The sequence below is a fragment of the Spodoptera frugiperda genome, chromosome 6 (genome assembly GCF_023101765.2).
Source record: "Spodoptera frugiperda isolate SF20-4 chromosome 6, AGI-APGP_CSIRO_Sfru_2.0, whole genome shotgun sequence".
In the NCBI taxonomy this organism is placed as follows: Eukaryota; Metazoa; Arthropoda; class Insecta; order Lepidoptera; family Noctuidae; genus Spodoptera; species Spodoptera frugiperda.
In genome coordinates this window covers 12,345,200-12,362,805 of record NC_064217.1, presented here as the reverse complement: position 1 = coordinate 12,362,805, position 17,606 = coordinate 12,345,200, and the positions used below count along the sequence as shown (strand labels likewise).

Sequence of the window (17,606 nt, the reverse complement as noted above, 5' to 3'; positions counted from 1 at the left end):
AAGTAGACATTGTAAATGTGAGGGTTTTCAAAAGTCAAATCATTTATTTCAATTAGACCAAAATAAATACTTAATTATGTACTTTTGAAACGTCAACAAATAAAGATATAAATAATAGTCTGTCTGTCTGTCCGTCAGTGAAGCTAGGTGTTATTTGTTGCCATTAAATTCTTTGAAAAAATCTCTTACTAGGAATTTATCTTTGACTTACAAACCGAGATACGTATAATTTTAGGAAAAACTGGCGTTTTGACCACATATGCCTTGAAGTTTACGTTGCGGGTCGATTCCTACTATCGCACTCTTACTTAATATATGAACAATTGAACATACTTTGTATATCTGATAGGGAAGGTAAACGAGCAGATATATCACCTGATGGTAAGCAAACGACGCTCATAAACAACCGCACCACCAGAGAAGTTACATGTGTGTTACCCGTTCTTTAATGAACATACTCTTTATAACAGATAGGAAGGTAAACGAGCAGTTGCATCACCTGATGGTAATAAGCAAGCGACGCTCATGAACACCCACAACACCAGAGGAGTTACAAGTTTGTTACCAGTTCTTTACCGAACATAATTTTTATATGTGATAGAGAAGTAAACGAGCAGAAGCATCACCTGATGGTAAGCAAACGACACTCAAGAACTCCCGCAACACCAGAGAAGTTACAAGTGTGTAGCCAGGCCTTTAATTGGGCCTCTGAGTTTCAATTAATCTTATATGTTTGTTCATACTCATTGCTAACTCAGAATATATACAGCCGATTTAAAATTCAATTTGGTGGTTCATTGCTTCTACTACGAACTTGGCTCAGCTGTAATGACATTTTGCATAAATTATAATGACTAGACTACGGCCCACGGGCCTAATGATCGTGATTGTTGCCCAGCGAGGCCGACTTTTGATTTGGGTACAGTGGTATTGAGTTTTTGATATTTAAAATACTAATATTATAAAGCTGAAGAGTTTATTTGTTTGTTTAAATGCGCTAATCTCCGGAACTACTGGTCCGATTTGAATAATTCTTTTTGTGTTGGATAGCGCATTTATCGAGGAAGGTTATAGGCCTAATATAGTATAAAACATTACGCTACGATTAATAGAAACCGAGCAGAGCGGGTGAAACCGCGCGGAAGTAGCTTAGTTCTTAATAATATAATTAAAGACTATTCGATTGAGTAAAGTGGTATTATGTTTTTGATTTTCAAAACTCTTAATAATTGGACAAATTTAAGGATGATCTCATCCCTTATTGTACGTGAAAAAATATTGTTTGTAAAAAATGGTGCAACGTCACGCCTTTTATCCCCGAAAGGGTAGGAGGGTAGGCTCATTCCCTATTACATGGTACTTACTATAACACAAATGGTGAAAAGTATACATTGAATAGCGGCATTACGCGCTGTAATGTGCACCTCTGCCTACCCCTTAAGGGATAAAAGGCGTGACGTTGCATTTGGCTATAAAGAGCCTATAAAATTGGCCATTAACTAGTATTATCTAAACTCTTCTCAGGACAATTTATAGTCCTTAACTTTATTCCAACAAAAGAAGGTTTGAGAAACTAAAGAAAAACATAACTCATCTCGTTGTCTCCATTATATGTACGGAGGGTGAGCAGGACGGGAACAATTTTCAATTATTTCATTAAATTCCCGACGTCGCCATTAATGGGTCACGGCCGGGTACAATGGAAATAATGGCTGGTGTCTGTATTTATGTAGACACGTCTGATAGAAAATCTAGATTAATTTCGTCTAGTTTCTTTGAAAGGTTTTAATTGTAACGTATTATTAATTATTATAGTGACGTCTTTTTTATCTTTGAAGCGGTTGGTATGATGGTACGTACTTACCTAAACCAATTAATTTTCTTATACGTTACACCGGTTATGTTACCGAATAAAATTTGGTGAGAAGTGATAATGCTTGCATGGTTGACGCGGCGGAAGCTGGACAACTAGCTGGCGCGTAACGTATAGCGGGTTCGGGAACTTGTACCTATATTTATAAACGCACCCACGACACAGGAGAAAATCAAAATGTAGGGCAATGTATTAAAAAAAACAGAATGTTATCATACATCAAGCCTAATCTCTTACTCCATGGAAATATTGGTCATATTAAGAATTAAGAATTACTAATAAAACTTTTTTTTCTCTCAAAAAATGGCACCGCCTTTAATTTTTATACCTCCTCAATTTTTTAAAGTCAAGTAATAAATCTTAAAGATACTACGCTGAAAACCACATCAAAATCGGTTCAGCCAAATGCGAGATAATCGCGCACAAACATACATACAAATACAAAGGTCAAACTAAGACTGAGAAACTCCTTGTTTTTCTTTTTTGAAGTCGGTTTAAAACCGAAAACCTTGCTGAGACCTTTTTCCGGTAGACACAGTCAGTCATTGACTATTTGGCTGACGATAATCAGAATACTTACTTAGTCTACTAACCCGCACCTCTTGTTTTGATTCAGACTAAATAGCAATTAGCTACCATATTTGTTTCGACGTAACGTTGTATTGTTAATAATTTCCGGGTACCGATTACAAGTTTAATAAATATTAAAATTTATTGGACATTGTAAACCAAATTTTTTTATTACACTGCTAATCGTATTGTTTTGATTGAAGAAATCAAAATTATTAGAAGACTATATTTTTTTTAATAACAGGGATTGAAATTGTGTAATGTTTTTGATATAGTTCTATGCACGAAGCAAATATAAAGGGGAGATTTCATAACTAGATTTCCCTATAATGCGTGATACTTCATGCGGAGCGCGAGACGTTACAAATCACGCCCTTTCTATTTTCTATCTAGCGGTCTCATAAAACGTTGCTAAATGTCCACATTTTGATATGCCCCTTTTTTGGCGCTTATAAACTATCCATATATTTTTGTTTACAGGGCTAATATGTTTTGTCATAGTGCACAATCACATTATGGCATCTCCTCTTTGTACTTACTTCATAATTCTACACAACAAAACGCTTACGTAGTGTCATAAAAAGCTACTACATAGCTCTAATATGTACATATACCTACATCAAATGAAAGATCCGATGCCACCTGCATACTCCTTAGGGAAATAAGCAACAATATTATTGTACGTAGATTCGATTTCCCGGTCAGTTCAAACACAATGATGCCCACTCGTGATCTAAACCCGTCGAAGACGTCATAGAGGTGTATTTTTGCACCTTTCACGAGTAGCACTCAACAATTCGGACATTGAATACTTTATGGAAGAAGAGTTATTGTATGGAATTCAAATTTATCGTGTGAGAAGTTGTTACAAATACTTTTGAGTTGTAGTTTTCATAAAATATTATGGATTTTTATGACTCTGAAATAGAGGTGGAGTGACGATATCCGCACAGTGTTTGGGTGCGTAGAGCTGAAGATCGGGTTAACTGGCTTGCCATTGAAAGGCCTATCCAGCAGTGGACAGAACAGGCTGGTGATGATGAATAGAACGCTACAGAAAAACGGGATCAACAAAAGTAAAAAAGGTACAAATTCTTTTTCTTTTTAATAAAACGTTGCCCCACATTAGGATTTTCTCCTGTGTCGTGGGTGCGTTTACAAACATACAAGTTCACACGCACATGACACCCAGACCTGAAACAACAATTTGTGGATCACACAAAGAGTTGCTTCGTGCGGGAATCGAACCCGCTACCCGTTGCGCGGCAGCCAGTTGCCCAGCCACCGCACCAACCGTGCAGTCAATTGGAAGCGAGCGACATTAGGCAGCAGCGGACGACGTATTGCAGCGACATTACTAGTTTCTATGTATTTTTATGAAGTCACCCCTGTGGTTAGCGACACGAAGTTAGCGATGCGCCTCAGCATCAGATGAATGTTGAAGCGCCTCTTAAATTAGGAATAGCAATAAGACATAGTTTGTAAGATTTAATTATAACATTTGTAACAGGCGCTTAAAGTCCCTGACCTTTGTTAATTTAAATGTCATGTCATTCTCTTTTTTTATTAAACTGCACACTGCAAGCTACGTTCCTGATTGTTTTATTCCCGAAATATTCTACTGAGCTATCATCATTTTCTACATGGTCCGTACGAGCCGGATAATCCATCATCTACAACCAGCAAAGTGGAATAATCTAAATATTGGATATTTTGGAAATTGGAGTTAATAAGTACCAGAGTGAAGAGGTGACGAACACGTTTTGGAAAAAGTGGATTGAACAACGAGTGAAATCAAACAAGAAGTGTTAAAGCCAAAGCATTATAATATTAATTAAATTCACCCAACACTCATAATAATAAATCAGGTAATATAGGTAATATAATTAACATAGGAATTAAGTAGCGATTATAAGAACAAAGAAAAGGTTAGTAACATATTTATACATAGTTATTTACAAATTATTTACAACTTTATACAATTTATTTACAAGGAATTATGTACAGAGCATTAGATTAAAATATATTTTGTAAAATAAAGTTAATATGTGCTTAAAAATACAGTACAGTAGTGTTAATGTTAACCTACATTAGTTAACTTTTTATTGTTGATTTACAAAACATTATTTATTCAAATTAATCTTTACAATTACATAATTGTTGCTTTGTATATCCTTTAAAACGTAGATAAAGTAATTAATTTGTTTGTTACATTATTCATCAAAATAGTTAACCTTACCTACCTACTTAACTACGGTAGTTCATTATAATTTGCAGTGAATGTTTTGTTAATAATTCATCATCATTGTTGCTTAGTTTCATTATTCATAAAATTAGGTATTTTGTGACATATAGTTTCGTAATTTAATATTATTACTGTACAATTTCAGGTCTACGACACCCTCCTTTCAAAATGACTGACGTTAAAGAACTTAGAAAAAAGCGAAGCAGCTATAAAGGAAGATTAACTGTATTTTCAACGTTTTTAAACAAAATACAAGATTCCACAGTAAGTCCGTCTCAGGTAATGGAGTTGCAATTGCGTGTCAATAAATTAGAAGATTTATACAACGAATTTAACGAAATTCAATTACAGCTAGAATGTATGTGTGACATTGACGCGGAGGCACTTGAACGAACCTCAATCGAATCTCAATATTATGAGTTAGTGGCTCAAGCTAAAGTCATGTTAAATAAATATTCAAAATCTGAACAAGAGGAAATAAAATCAACCACTAGTAGTAAGCGTCAATTCATCAAGTTGCCCACCATACAATTACCGAAATTTTCAGGTTCCTATAACAGTTGGCTTGAATTTCGCGATACCTTCACTAGTCTCATTCACGGCAGTGACGACATAGACGAGATAAATAAATTCCATTATTTGAGATCATCGCTGACAGAATCTGCTGCTATCGTCATACAATCAATCGAGTTTTCTGCTCAAAACTACAACATGGCATGGGAACTTCTTTGTGAGCGATTCGATAATGAAAGATTATTGATTGAGAATCACGTTACCGCGTTATTTAATGTCGAATCAATCACTAAGGAGTCCTCAACTGCATTAAAGAGCATCGTAGACAATGTCAACAAAAATATCAGAGCGTTAAAAACATTGGGTGAACCTGTTGATAGTTGGGACACATTACTTATTTACATAATCAGACAAAAACTAGACACTAAAACATTCCGAGAGTGGGAGGAATATAAAGGGCGTATTGATAAATCGAAACGAATCACTTTTGATCAGTTCATTGAGTTTATGCGTAATCGCGCTGAGTTAATAGAAACACTGGAAAAATCACGTCACTCCACAAATACACACACAAACACAAAACAAAACACTAAAATTAAATCCTTTGTAACGACAGAAAACATTAGTAGTTCATTGTCACGTAGTTGTCCAAAATGTAAAAGCGATCACAATCTCAATTCATGCCCACAGTTTTTATCACTAAGTGTCAACGATAGAATGTCCTTACTGCCTGGCTATAAGCTATGCTATAATTGTTTGCGTCACGGTCATTATCCCAGCAATTGCAAGAAATCAGGGTGCAAAATATGTAAACGCAAGCACCACACGCTTATTCATAACTCAGATTATAAACCTGCTTCAAGTAAATCACCTGGGACTACTGATAAGGCTAGCGCTGAGTCATCCTCCAGTGCTGACACAAACAATAATAATCACGTTGCGCTCTCAGCTAATATCTCCGCACAATCGCATACGAGCAGCACAGGTAACATTTTATTGTCAACTGCATTAATTAGGTGCTACGATGTTAATAATGAGGAAGACATCGCTCGAGCGCTCCTTGATTCTGGTAGTTCGGCTTGTTTAATGACGGAGAATTTATTTAATAAGTTACAGCTGCCTTACTTGAATACAAACAAATCTATACAAGGTATTAACAATTCTCTGTCGCATATTAAAAAAATGTGTCGAGTACACATTAAATCGTTGCACGAATCATACTCAAACGACTTAACTTGTTTTGTCTTACCCACAATTACAGATAACGTTCCCGCTCGACAGGTACACGTAAACATACCCTCAAATATTCATTTAGCTGATCCGTATTTCCACACACCGGCTTCTATTGATATTATTATAGGAGCTGACGTATTCTGGAGTTTATTAGGATCAGATAAAGTTTTATTAGGTGATGGGAAACCAACACTTTATCAAACTAGACTAGGTTGGCTAGTTTGTGGCCCAATTAACGGCGGCTATGATAATAATTCAATTAACTGTAATTATGTTAATGATTGTTGCGAAAGTTCTTCGTCTTCCAGTTCGAATGAGTTAACTGACATCCGAAACCAATTGACGCGTTTCTGGCAGCTTGAGGAAGTTGGCCGTGATGCATCAACTTATTCAGCTGAGGAGCAAATGTGTGAAGAACACTTTATAAAAAACACGACGCGCCTGTCAGATGGCCGTTTTTGCGTTAAAATACCGCTGAAGGCATCTACGGATAGTTTAGGCGACTCATATCATCGTGCAAAACGATGTTTTCTGTCATTAGAGCGCAGAAATCTCAAACAACCTTCACTCGATAAAATGTACAAAGACTTCATGACTGAGTATATTCATTTAGGTCATATGTCAGAGTGTCACATTAATGAAAATTTACAGTCATATTTCATTCCTCATCACGGAATCCTGCGCGAAAGTAGTATCACAACCAAATTACGCGTTGTATTTAATGCTAGTGCACCCACTACCTCTGGAATCTCTTTAAATGCAATCCAAATGGTGGGACCCACCGTTCAGGACGATTTGACTGCAATCCTTCTTAGATTTCGAATGCATAAGTACGTCCTTTCTGCTGATGTTGAGAAAATGTACAGGCAGGTGTCTGTACATCCTTCAGATAGGCACCTGCAGCAAATCATTTGGCGTGATAATTTTGATAACACTTTTGAAACGTACCAATTAAATACGGTGACGTACGGCACAGCTAGTGCACCGTTTCTCGCAACTAGGTGTATCAAACAAATCGGTCTTGAATGCCAGGATAAAAAAGCCGCGGAAGCCATTCTTCATGATTTTTATGTAGATGATCTTCTGACAGGTACTGACGTGTTTGAGGAAGCTCAAATGTTGCGACATAAGGTGACCGATGCTCTTGCGTCTGCTTGCATGCCATTACGGAAGTGGAAATCGAACGAGCCCTCTTTAATCTCAGAATCAACTGACGAGTCTTATTTCGAGTTCCACCAGCCGGGCGACACCTGCAGTAAAACACTAGGACTTAGTTGGCGAACTGACACAGATGATCTCCTTTTTCCTATAAAGGTTCCTGACTGCACGGTAAATACTAAGCGTGGCATGTTGGCAGTAATAGCACAAATTTATGATCCTTTAGGGTTGTTAGCACCGTGTGTCGTGAGCATGAAGATGTTGCTTCAAAAATTATGGCTAGACAAATTAGAATGGGACGATCACTTATCACCTGACATTGCAGCAATATGGGCAAACACAATTAAAAACTTACCGTGTATTCACAATTTGCGGGTAGCACGTCGGGTGGTCTGTGACGCATACAGACAATTTGACTTTCACATTTTTACCGACGCTTCGGAGCAAGCATACGGAGCTTGTTTGTATGTTCGCAGTATTAATGAGCAGGGTGATGTCGATGTGCGATTATTTACAGCCAAAAGTCGCATCGCTCCTATTAAACCGTTGACTATACCGCGATTGGAGCTCTGTGCTGCTGTGCTTGGTGTACGTTTATACCAAAAGGTTGTTAGTCACCTTCACATTCAACCGTCTAGTGTTGTGTTTTGGACTGACTCCATGATAGTGTTGGGTTGGCTTAAAATGTTGCCTATAAAATTAAACACTTTTGTTCGCAACCGTGTTGCCGAAGTTTTAGAAATATCCGGTACGTGTGGTTGGAGACATGTATCGACCCACGACAATCCAGCCGATTTGATAACACGCGGGGTAGAACCGACCGCTATGCAATCACTGGACTTGTGGTGGTTCGGCCCATGTTTCTTAAAATGTGACAGTTCTACATGGCCACCCATTTCTATAAATACTCAAAATCTTCCAGAACTCAAACCTAATAATATCTTAGTTAATTTAGCTCAAGAAAATCATGCTACTGGAGATTCAGTTAAAGGAGTAATCGAATTCAACCGATTTTCCAATTTTAGTCGATTACATCGTTCTATTTGTTATGTTTTACGTTTTATCAATCTTTGTAAACGCTGTTCCTCAATAAATACATCCTATTTTACTGCTCAGGAATTACAAGATGCATTGAACTTTATTATTATTCAATCACAAAAGGAGTCTTTTCCAGAATATAATTTATTACTAAATAATAAACAGTTACCTCATAAGAATAGATTATTAAATTTAAATGTATTTCTAGATAATAACAAAATTATTCGTATAGGAGGTCGTTTACACAATTCAGAATATTCTTACACAAAGAAACACCCAATTTTGATACAGTCCACTCATCATTTTGCTAAACTTTTATTTCAATTTGAGCATATTAGATTAATGCATGCAGGTCCTCAATTATTATTAAGCACAATACGAGAGACCTACTGGCCCCTTGGTGGTCGCAACTTAGCGAGAGCCTGTTGTCGTCAGTGTGTTCGGTGCCAGCGAGTAAAGCCTCGCACAATTGCTCCTCAGATGGGTAATCTCCCACTCAGCAGACTCTCACCAGCTGACTATCCCTTCCAAAACGTAGGCGTTGACTACGCAGGCCCTATTGCCTCGGCTAGTCGTCAAGGTCGTGGTTGTAGATTGGTGAAGGTATATATAGTACTTTTCGTATGCTTCACAACAAAGGCCATTCATTTAGAGTTGGTGGGTGACTTGACGAGCAACAATTATTTACAAGCTTTACGCAGGTTTATGTCTCGGAGAGGAAAACCTCTCAATATTTATTCCGATAATGGAACTGCTTTCGTAGGAGCATGTAATGAAATTGCTGAGTTTTTGAAGCGCAATTGTGACTCCATTTCTGATAGTGCAGCTCAGGATGGTATAACCTTCCATTTTATACCTGCTTACGCTCCGCATTTTGGTGGTCTTTGGGAGGCGGGTGTCAAGTCGACCAAGTATCATTTACTCCGAGTGTTGGGCAATTGTAATTTAACTTACGAGGAGCTTAACTCCATCCTGATTCAAATTGAGGGCATTTTAAACTCTCGACCGCTCACACCACTTTCGTCGAATCCTGAGGATCTATTACCTCTCACTCCTGGTCACTTTTTAATCGGACGGCCTCTCACCTCTCTTCCTGTCAAGGATTTACGGGATCACTCCACCTCTCACTTGACGCGCCATCAACGCCTTGAGCAATTGCGGCAGCATTTTTGGACGAGATGGAGCAAGGAGTACGTCTCAGAGCTGCAGCAGCGCGTGAAGTGGCGGACCGGCAACCACAGCCTGAACCTGGACACCCTCGTGGTTATAAAAGAGGATAACCAGCCACCCATGAAGTGGAAGCTGGGTCGCGTTGTTGCTCTTCATCCTGGCACAGACGGTATAAGCAGAGTAGCCGATATCCGGACTGCAACTGGCACTGTTAGACGGGCATTCTCCAAGATTTGTCCCTTATTGGAAACTAGCTGTTGAAAGGCAAGCTTTCAACGGCCGGCGGCATGTTGAAGCGCCTCTTAAATTAGGAATAGCAATAAGACATAGTTTGTAAGATTTAATTATAACATTTGTAACAGGCGCTTAAAGTCCCTGACCTTTGTTCCTTTGAATGTCATGTCACTTCTCTTTTATTAAACTGCACACTGCAAGCTACGTTCCTGATTGTTTTATTCCCGAAATATTCTACTGAGCTATCACCATTTTCTACAATGAATAAGATGAAAATGAAATTCTTTATTTTTTGTTACAAAAACGTTAGCGTTTTCCTCTAATATAGGTAGGAATAAGTTGAATAATAGGTAGGAACTGAATAAAATTAATAAAACTAAAACCATGTTGTTCAACTGTCGCTTTGTTGTTACAAAACAAAAAAAGTAAATGTTTACATTGTTTGTCGACGTTAATATAGGTTTTTGTACGTTTTTGTTTTTATTGTACAATTATTTCGTTGAAAAACTCGCCTTTCATTTACTATTACAAATACGTATGTACGTCACTACTCAACGTTCGTATTACGCACGGCGCGTAGTGTTGCGTAGCGGTGCGTAGCATTGCGTAGGATGTTTTGTGTACTATTCGTTTAACGAACAATACGACTGAGTAGATTTAGTTCGTATTTTTTTATACTTCATAGTTTATTCTAAAATAAATAGTAGTTCCATTCAAGAATGGAGAGTAATTGGGATTTTTATTATATTTTTCAATACTGTGTAACACTAGGCTTTTCTCTTGGGTTTGAATTAAGTTTAGCCAAGTGAACTATAAACATCACTCTAATTTCAACTAATAACAAGCAAAACTGTGATTTATTTAAAGCAACATAATTCTCATTATTGTAAAGATAATCAACAAACAACGTCACACCTTTTATTCCCTAAGGTATAGGCAGAGGTGCATCTACACGTTACGGCACTTAATGCCACTATACAAGGTACACCCGCTTTTCACCATTTGTGTTATAGGTCCCATGTAATAGGGGGTGAGCCTAGCCTAGGTTTCACCCGCTCTACTTGGCTCCTATTGGTCATAGCGTGATATTTTATAGCCTATAACCTTCCTCGATAAATGCCCTATCCAATACAAAAAGAATTATTCTATTTAGACCACAGTAGTTCCGCAGATTAGCGCGTTCAAACAAACAAACTCTTCAGCTTTATTATATTATATTAGTAATATTAGTATATAGATTTTTGCTAAAAAATTCATAATCCTTGACCTTACCAAGCAAAATTATTTACAACCAAATAAAATTTGTTTGAAATTACTACAGAGGCTGTCCTTTAAAGTCTTTAAAGTTTTAAATATACGACTAATTAATATTGTATTACGGCGTAAAAGTACCCGCGACAAACTCTCAGATTACGTTAACGGTAAACGCAAAGAAAAACGTCACAAAAATGTACAGCTACTATTTTATTTAGAATTTTTAAATAAGAAATAATGATTGTTTAATTTAGATTTTGTTGTGTAACATACGCTGATAAACAGCATAGATGAATTATGTGTACAGAGGTACCTCTAATAAGGGACTAAAATAAACATGCTAACTCTCTTGAAACCATACTTGAAACTATAGTTTTTATCCCCGAAGGGGTAAGCAAAGGTGCACATTACGGCACGGTGGAGCCTTATAACTTACACTAACATTGTAAGGAAAAACATGGAAAGTTACTGGTTTCTACCACCTCATACTCATAAAATTTATTGCAAACAGAACCACAGGAAATACCTTATATACAAAAACAACAGCCAAATATATAATAAAAGTACGCGTGGATCTCGCCAGAGACCTAAATTATTTATTCAACGCATTGTGAAGACGAATGTTTCATAAAGATATCAAATGTAAAGCAATGGTATCTTCTTCAGACCTTCAGAGACATTGAACCTTCAACCATATTCTAAGACGTTTAGGTACTATTTTCAAATGTATCTTAAAAAAGTCACATGGTAATAAGGAATATCTCATGAATACTATGCTTCCTTTTCTGTTGGATAGAATTAAGAATTCATTGACTTACTTGGCTTAATGTCCTATGTCTCCATTGGGGCGTCCATAGAAGTCCATCACCACCGGCCTTCTTCTTCACTTCTCGCTTCACCTGACTCCACGTCATTCCGATGCCCGCCGTTTCAGCCAACACAGCGCGGTGCCAGGTCTGACGGGGTCGGCCACGCTTCCTTTTCCCCAGGGGATTCCAATCGAAGGTTACCGAGGCTCCGGCTCAAAGCAGGAGTAGGAACGGGGTGGTGTTTAGTCAGTAAGAGTCTGACACACCCTCTCGCCTCACCCAAGGTGGGAGAAGTCATTGGATGATTTTCCCCCTTCAAAAAAAATAAAAAAAGGTTTAGAGATGGCATGCCATATAGCAGGACGCATTTGGTACGACTGCTTGCTAAAAGTTAAATTCTTTTTTTACCACTGGACATGGGAAGCAGTTATTTCAAAAATGAAAATTTCAACCTCACATCATAGACCATTCATTTATTATGCAACATTTAACACTCCACCGAGCTCATTGCATGCTTGAAAGGGCAGAAACTTTTCTATTCCCCTATTAATATTATACGCATTAAGGTTTAATTTTGCATGAAAAGTTTAAAAGGGACTCGCTAACATATTATCAAGTAAAAGGAATAAATGGTTGTCTGACAAAGTATTTTATAGCTAGGTACTAACCCTATTCGCTTAGTACATAAGTTTGTGAATTAATGAGTATTTTACGGTCTGATGGTCAGCCCTAGCTAAAGCCTACATCGATTTTGTCTACCAAGACCTTGGGTTCGTTCTTCCAGCAAAATATTGTCGGATTTACAGATTTAGATATCTGTAGATTAATGGCGATAGATTTAGAATAGATTTGTAATAATGGAATGGAATTTTGTGTGAATGATGTGTCAGTACTCGTACTTGTAACCTTTTATACATAGAGATGAATAGATAGTGTGAGAGATAATACGTCGATCATCCGAAACGTCTAATAGGGGCGAGTGAAAAAAAAATCAAGGTTTTTTTTCTATCTCTTTGACTGAATCTTTTTTTAAGGAGAGGCGTTACAAGTGCGTTGCCAGTCTTTTGGGAGTTAAGAATGTAAGGGTTGTTGGTGGGCCTCCGGTAACCTCACTCACACAAAGAAACACAACGCAAACGTTGTTTCACGTCGGTTTTCTGTGAGGCCGTGGTATCAGTCCGGTCGAGCCGGCCCATTCCGAAGCATGGCTCTCCCACTCTTGGTGTGATTGGTGACAGCTGATAATTAGTAGATGATGACAATTTGCATCTATGAAGCCAACATAATCGGTACATATAATAAGCACCTTACGAAATCAGACCAACAGTTTGCGCTTCTTCAATACAATAAAACTAAAGTATATTTACAATAGTGACTACTCTACTTAGCGTTCAGGAAAAAAACAAGGATAACGTTACGTTTTACTACTAAGTGTTGCTACACTATAAATTTCCTCGTGTCACAAACAGCTCCATTGATCCAGCTAATGACAACAGTGTTGCCATATTGAGAACAATAGCGGAATTAATGGCAGTTGGTGTTGCTATCAAAGAGACAATTTCGATTCACCATTTAATAGTAGGTGGCTGACCGATATTTGAATATGTATGGAGTAATAAACGTAACGTGACACTATGCCTTAGTATCCATATAAAGGTAAGCTAATATGAGCCTCTAGCATGGCTTGAAACTAGTCGAGTTCCTCGTCAAAGAGTTAAGAGTGACGTGAATAACTGCCATACTTAAAGTCTGATTTTATTATAACTTTCGTGAGACATACTAAATTAATTATTATGTTATTGGCTTACTCACGCGACTGTCGTGAAATGCTACTCATGAATATAAGCCTTTAGTATGGCTTGAAACTAGTCGAGTTCCTCGTCAAATAGTTACGTGAGTAATCCCATAACATAATAATTAATACTTAGAGTTATTTAATGATTACTTAACCCACTCCTTAGCAATGGTTTTCGATACAAAATCGTTACTAAGGAATAGCTTAAGTAACCATTAAATGTCTCTGAGAGTGACAGTAAGCCAATAACATAATAATTAATGTATTATGTCTCACGAAAATTATAATAAAATTTGCTCAGCTGATTTAATAACACATGATAAATAACTTAGTACCTACCAATCTAGTCTGCGTACGTTACTAAGTTAAATTGAGCTTGAAACAACCTAAGTAGTACATTCAAAATTAACTGGTATTCAAAGTGTTGTTAGCTCACGTATATGAGCCGTGAGCTTTAGAATCACACCTGTATTTCGTGAAGGCGTAGGCAGAAGTATACGCATAGTACACCTACTTGAATTATTCAGCCAGATTTACTTAAGCCAAATAATTGGTATCAAACTAATGTTAATTCAACATTGATTGCCATGCGATTTCAGACTTTATCTAGGTTTCCTAACGACAATTTTCTTAATCGTTTATCAGTTGGTTTAGAAACTAAGAAAACACATAGTAAAACGCCAAATCTTCATATCTTATTTACTACTTACCAGGCTCCTAACATGTAATCTCATAGGTAAGTAATGAAGTGTAAATCTACAATGTAAACAATAATTGTCTTGTTGCACCCGATTGAAAAAGAGTAACCTATGGAGTTTCTTGCTCGTTCTTCTGCATAGGGATCTACACTTTGGAACGGGCCAATAGGTTCACTAATATTTCATAACACGCATCTTTACATATAAAAACATTGTTTAGCTAAGTCTGTTTCCACCAATGCTAGGCTATGTGCACCAATGAATGTGATTGGTGAAAGCTAAACGCATCCACAGCCAAGTAGCATAACACATCTCTAGTGGAAAATCTCACCCTTTTGTGCCTATTGAATCAGATGGGCCGAAATCTCATCTCAATTGTATGGAGTTTGGAATTGATTCCGCTTCTAAGCAATAGGCTCGATCCCTATTATAATGAACCGGTTATTAGTCCTTTAATCTACAGTTCATAGTTGATCCCTCAAAGTTAGTTAGTACTTTCCAAAATACCTTTATATAGTCTACTATGTGACCCGCTTTTATACTGCTTTGGAATCAAAAAGTTATGTCACCCAATAATGTTGGAATTTTTGGATATCCGAATTTCTATTAAAATCTCTTTTATGTATATTTACGTACATTATAAAACTTTATGGAATCTATAATAATTAACACTTTTAGGTGTATAACAGTTTCTCGGAAGGTCCAAATGACAATTTGGTTACAGTAGGTGGCGCTTCGATCGCTTTTCATCCAATGTTGACAACATCTGTTGGGTCCAATAGTTGGATATAAAAGCCCATTTTGTAACTCACAATTTCCTTGTCCGTATTAGTTTTGACCCGACGAATATGAAATATTTACTCAACATAGTAGGTAGACCAATCACAATACAGAAAAGTTATTTAATATTTATAATAGACTTGCTATATATTTTGTCAGCTATTATTAGGTACGCGCGTATAATTGTAATAATATGATATTATTTCCTTACTTTTTAATTAAAGTTATTTGGAAGCTACCAATTGTTTGGTGACTGCAGATTAGAATATATTTATTTTAACAATTATTATCACTACCTACTACTTTTCTAAAATTTTCTCCTGTGTCATGAGTACGTTTACAAACATAGAAGTTCACATACACATGACACCTAGACCCGAAACTAAAATTTATGGATCACATAAAGAGTTGCTGCATGCAAGATTCCGCTACACATTGCACGTGATAGAGAATTGAGAGAATATGGTAAATCCTCTAATGTAGGGGAAGCTCATATTCCAACAACAAACTAAACAACAATTTCAACAGTCAATTGTGATGAGCAGTAGTCAACATCATCTGTGGATGAGTATTTTGACCAGCTTTTGCAACGTGTTGCGAATTGTTGACATTTTCTAAGTAAAGTTACTATTATAAGTCCGAAATAAACAATTAACTTATACAATAAACAACAATACACATTCCCGTGGGGAAATAACAGATATATAATATTAAACTCATACAATGTCAACCGCATTTGGAACACCTTGGTACGTCTTCCTAACTCCCAAAGGTGGGGATCTCCACCGCGCTTCACGCTATTGAACATCAGTGCCAAAATTCACTCAGTGCCTCCTCTAACGTAACCGCGACCCTCAAGCACTCCGCAGTACCCCTGGAGATTTGAGATCGGCATTTGTTTATAATCTCGATGCTTCAGAACACAAAGACAATGATGGCTGGTTCAATTATTAAATTCCATTATTTGGAGTGATTATTTTATCTACAATTACTTATAGTTGTGGTACCTAAGTCTATTGTTAAAAATGATATAGGTTTAAGCACGGGAAAAGTATTTAATGTAAGGCAAAGTTAAAAGAAAAACAGTATCAATTCATTCAAAAATCACCGTTTACTCCCGTAAATTAATGAAGAAAAGCTGTTCTAGTTTCGAGTAGGCTGTGCGACGCTCTGGCGATGATGAAGAATCCTTCTGTGGCTGTAAAATAGTAGAGTCCCTCTGTGACTCGAAAGTAGTAGAACTTTTCACCTTTAATTTACGTGAGTAAATCGTGATTTTTAGTCAATTTAGCATGTTTCACTCACGGTGGAACATACGCTCACGGTGGAACATACGCTTGCGGTCTGCCCTGCGTGGGCTGAGCACCGCCGTGTCCTCAGGGATGTGGTCGGCGACGGCACCCTCTCGCGTCCGGCACTGATACAAGCCATGGTGCGGAGCGAGGGGGACTGGGATGCCGTCTCCTCCTTCTGCGAAGCAGTCATGCTAGCTAAGGAGGAGGCGGGGCGCGTGAGAGAACGAACCTCTTCACGCCCCAGCCGTCGCGAGAGACACTCCGGGCGTCGGGGATCGCGCGACGATCTCCGGCCACCGTAAGTGCGGGTCTGCGGACGGCGAGCAAGGGTAGCTCGCCGCTCGACCAGAACCAGACCCGTGCGTGCGGCGCGTTGCGTTCCGCGCGCGCCTCAAAGAGCCATCAGACCACCACAGATGGGGCCCAGTAGGGCTGATGCCTAATCCGGAGCTGCGGACAACCTAGCGGGTTTACCGGGGCTCCGGCTCGACGGGCAGGAGTAGGAACGGGGTGGTTTTTAGTCAGTAAGAGTCTGACACTCCCTCTCGCCTCGCCCAAGGCGGGAGAAGTCATTGGATGATTTTCCACCCTAAAAAAAAAAAAAAAAAAAAAGCATGTTTCACTATTGTTATTATAAATAGCAATATCGTATGTAGATTGTAATTCAGAAGAATAATTAATAAAAAGCAATGCATCTGTACATCTGTTTCTATGAGAAGTGTTTATGAATTATTACAAACTAAAAACTATATTATTTCAGACATTTTTATAAAATCTTAAAAATACAAGAAAATCGGAACCCAACTTCGTCCAAACACCATTCTTCATCAACTATGCAATCTGCGATCGTTCCACGCACCCTCTACTCGCGCAGAAAATTAAAATAATTTTATGTTTCCATTAAACGCAGGCTCTTGTAATATCGGCAGAGATTCAACAGT

General features: G+C 37.8%; 2 protein-coding genes across 2 annotated transcripts in view; both read left to right on the top strand.

Moving 5' to 3' along the window:
- Nucleotides 1-17,606, top strand: part of LOC118267848 (parapinopsin-like) — a 91,758-nt gene that overhangs the window by 11,114 nt on the left and 63,038 nt on the right. The gene's annotated exons all lie outside the window — the stretch shown is intronic.
- Nucleotides 3,886-10,204, top strand: LOC126910757 (uncharacterized). Its single transcript, XM_050694335.1, has one exon. It carries the CDS (start codon nucleotides 4,857-4,859, stop codon nucleotides 10,059-10,061), a length of 5,205 nt encoding a protein of 1,734 aa, XP_050550292.1. The 5' UTR covers nucleotides 3,886-4,856; the 3' UTR covers nucleotides 10,062-10,204.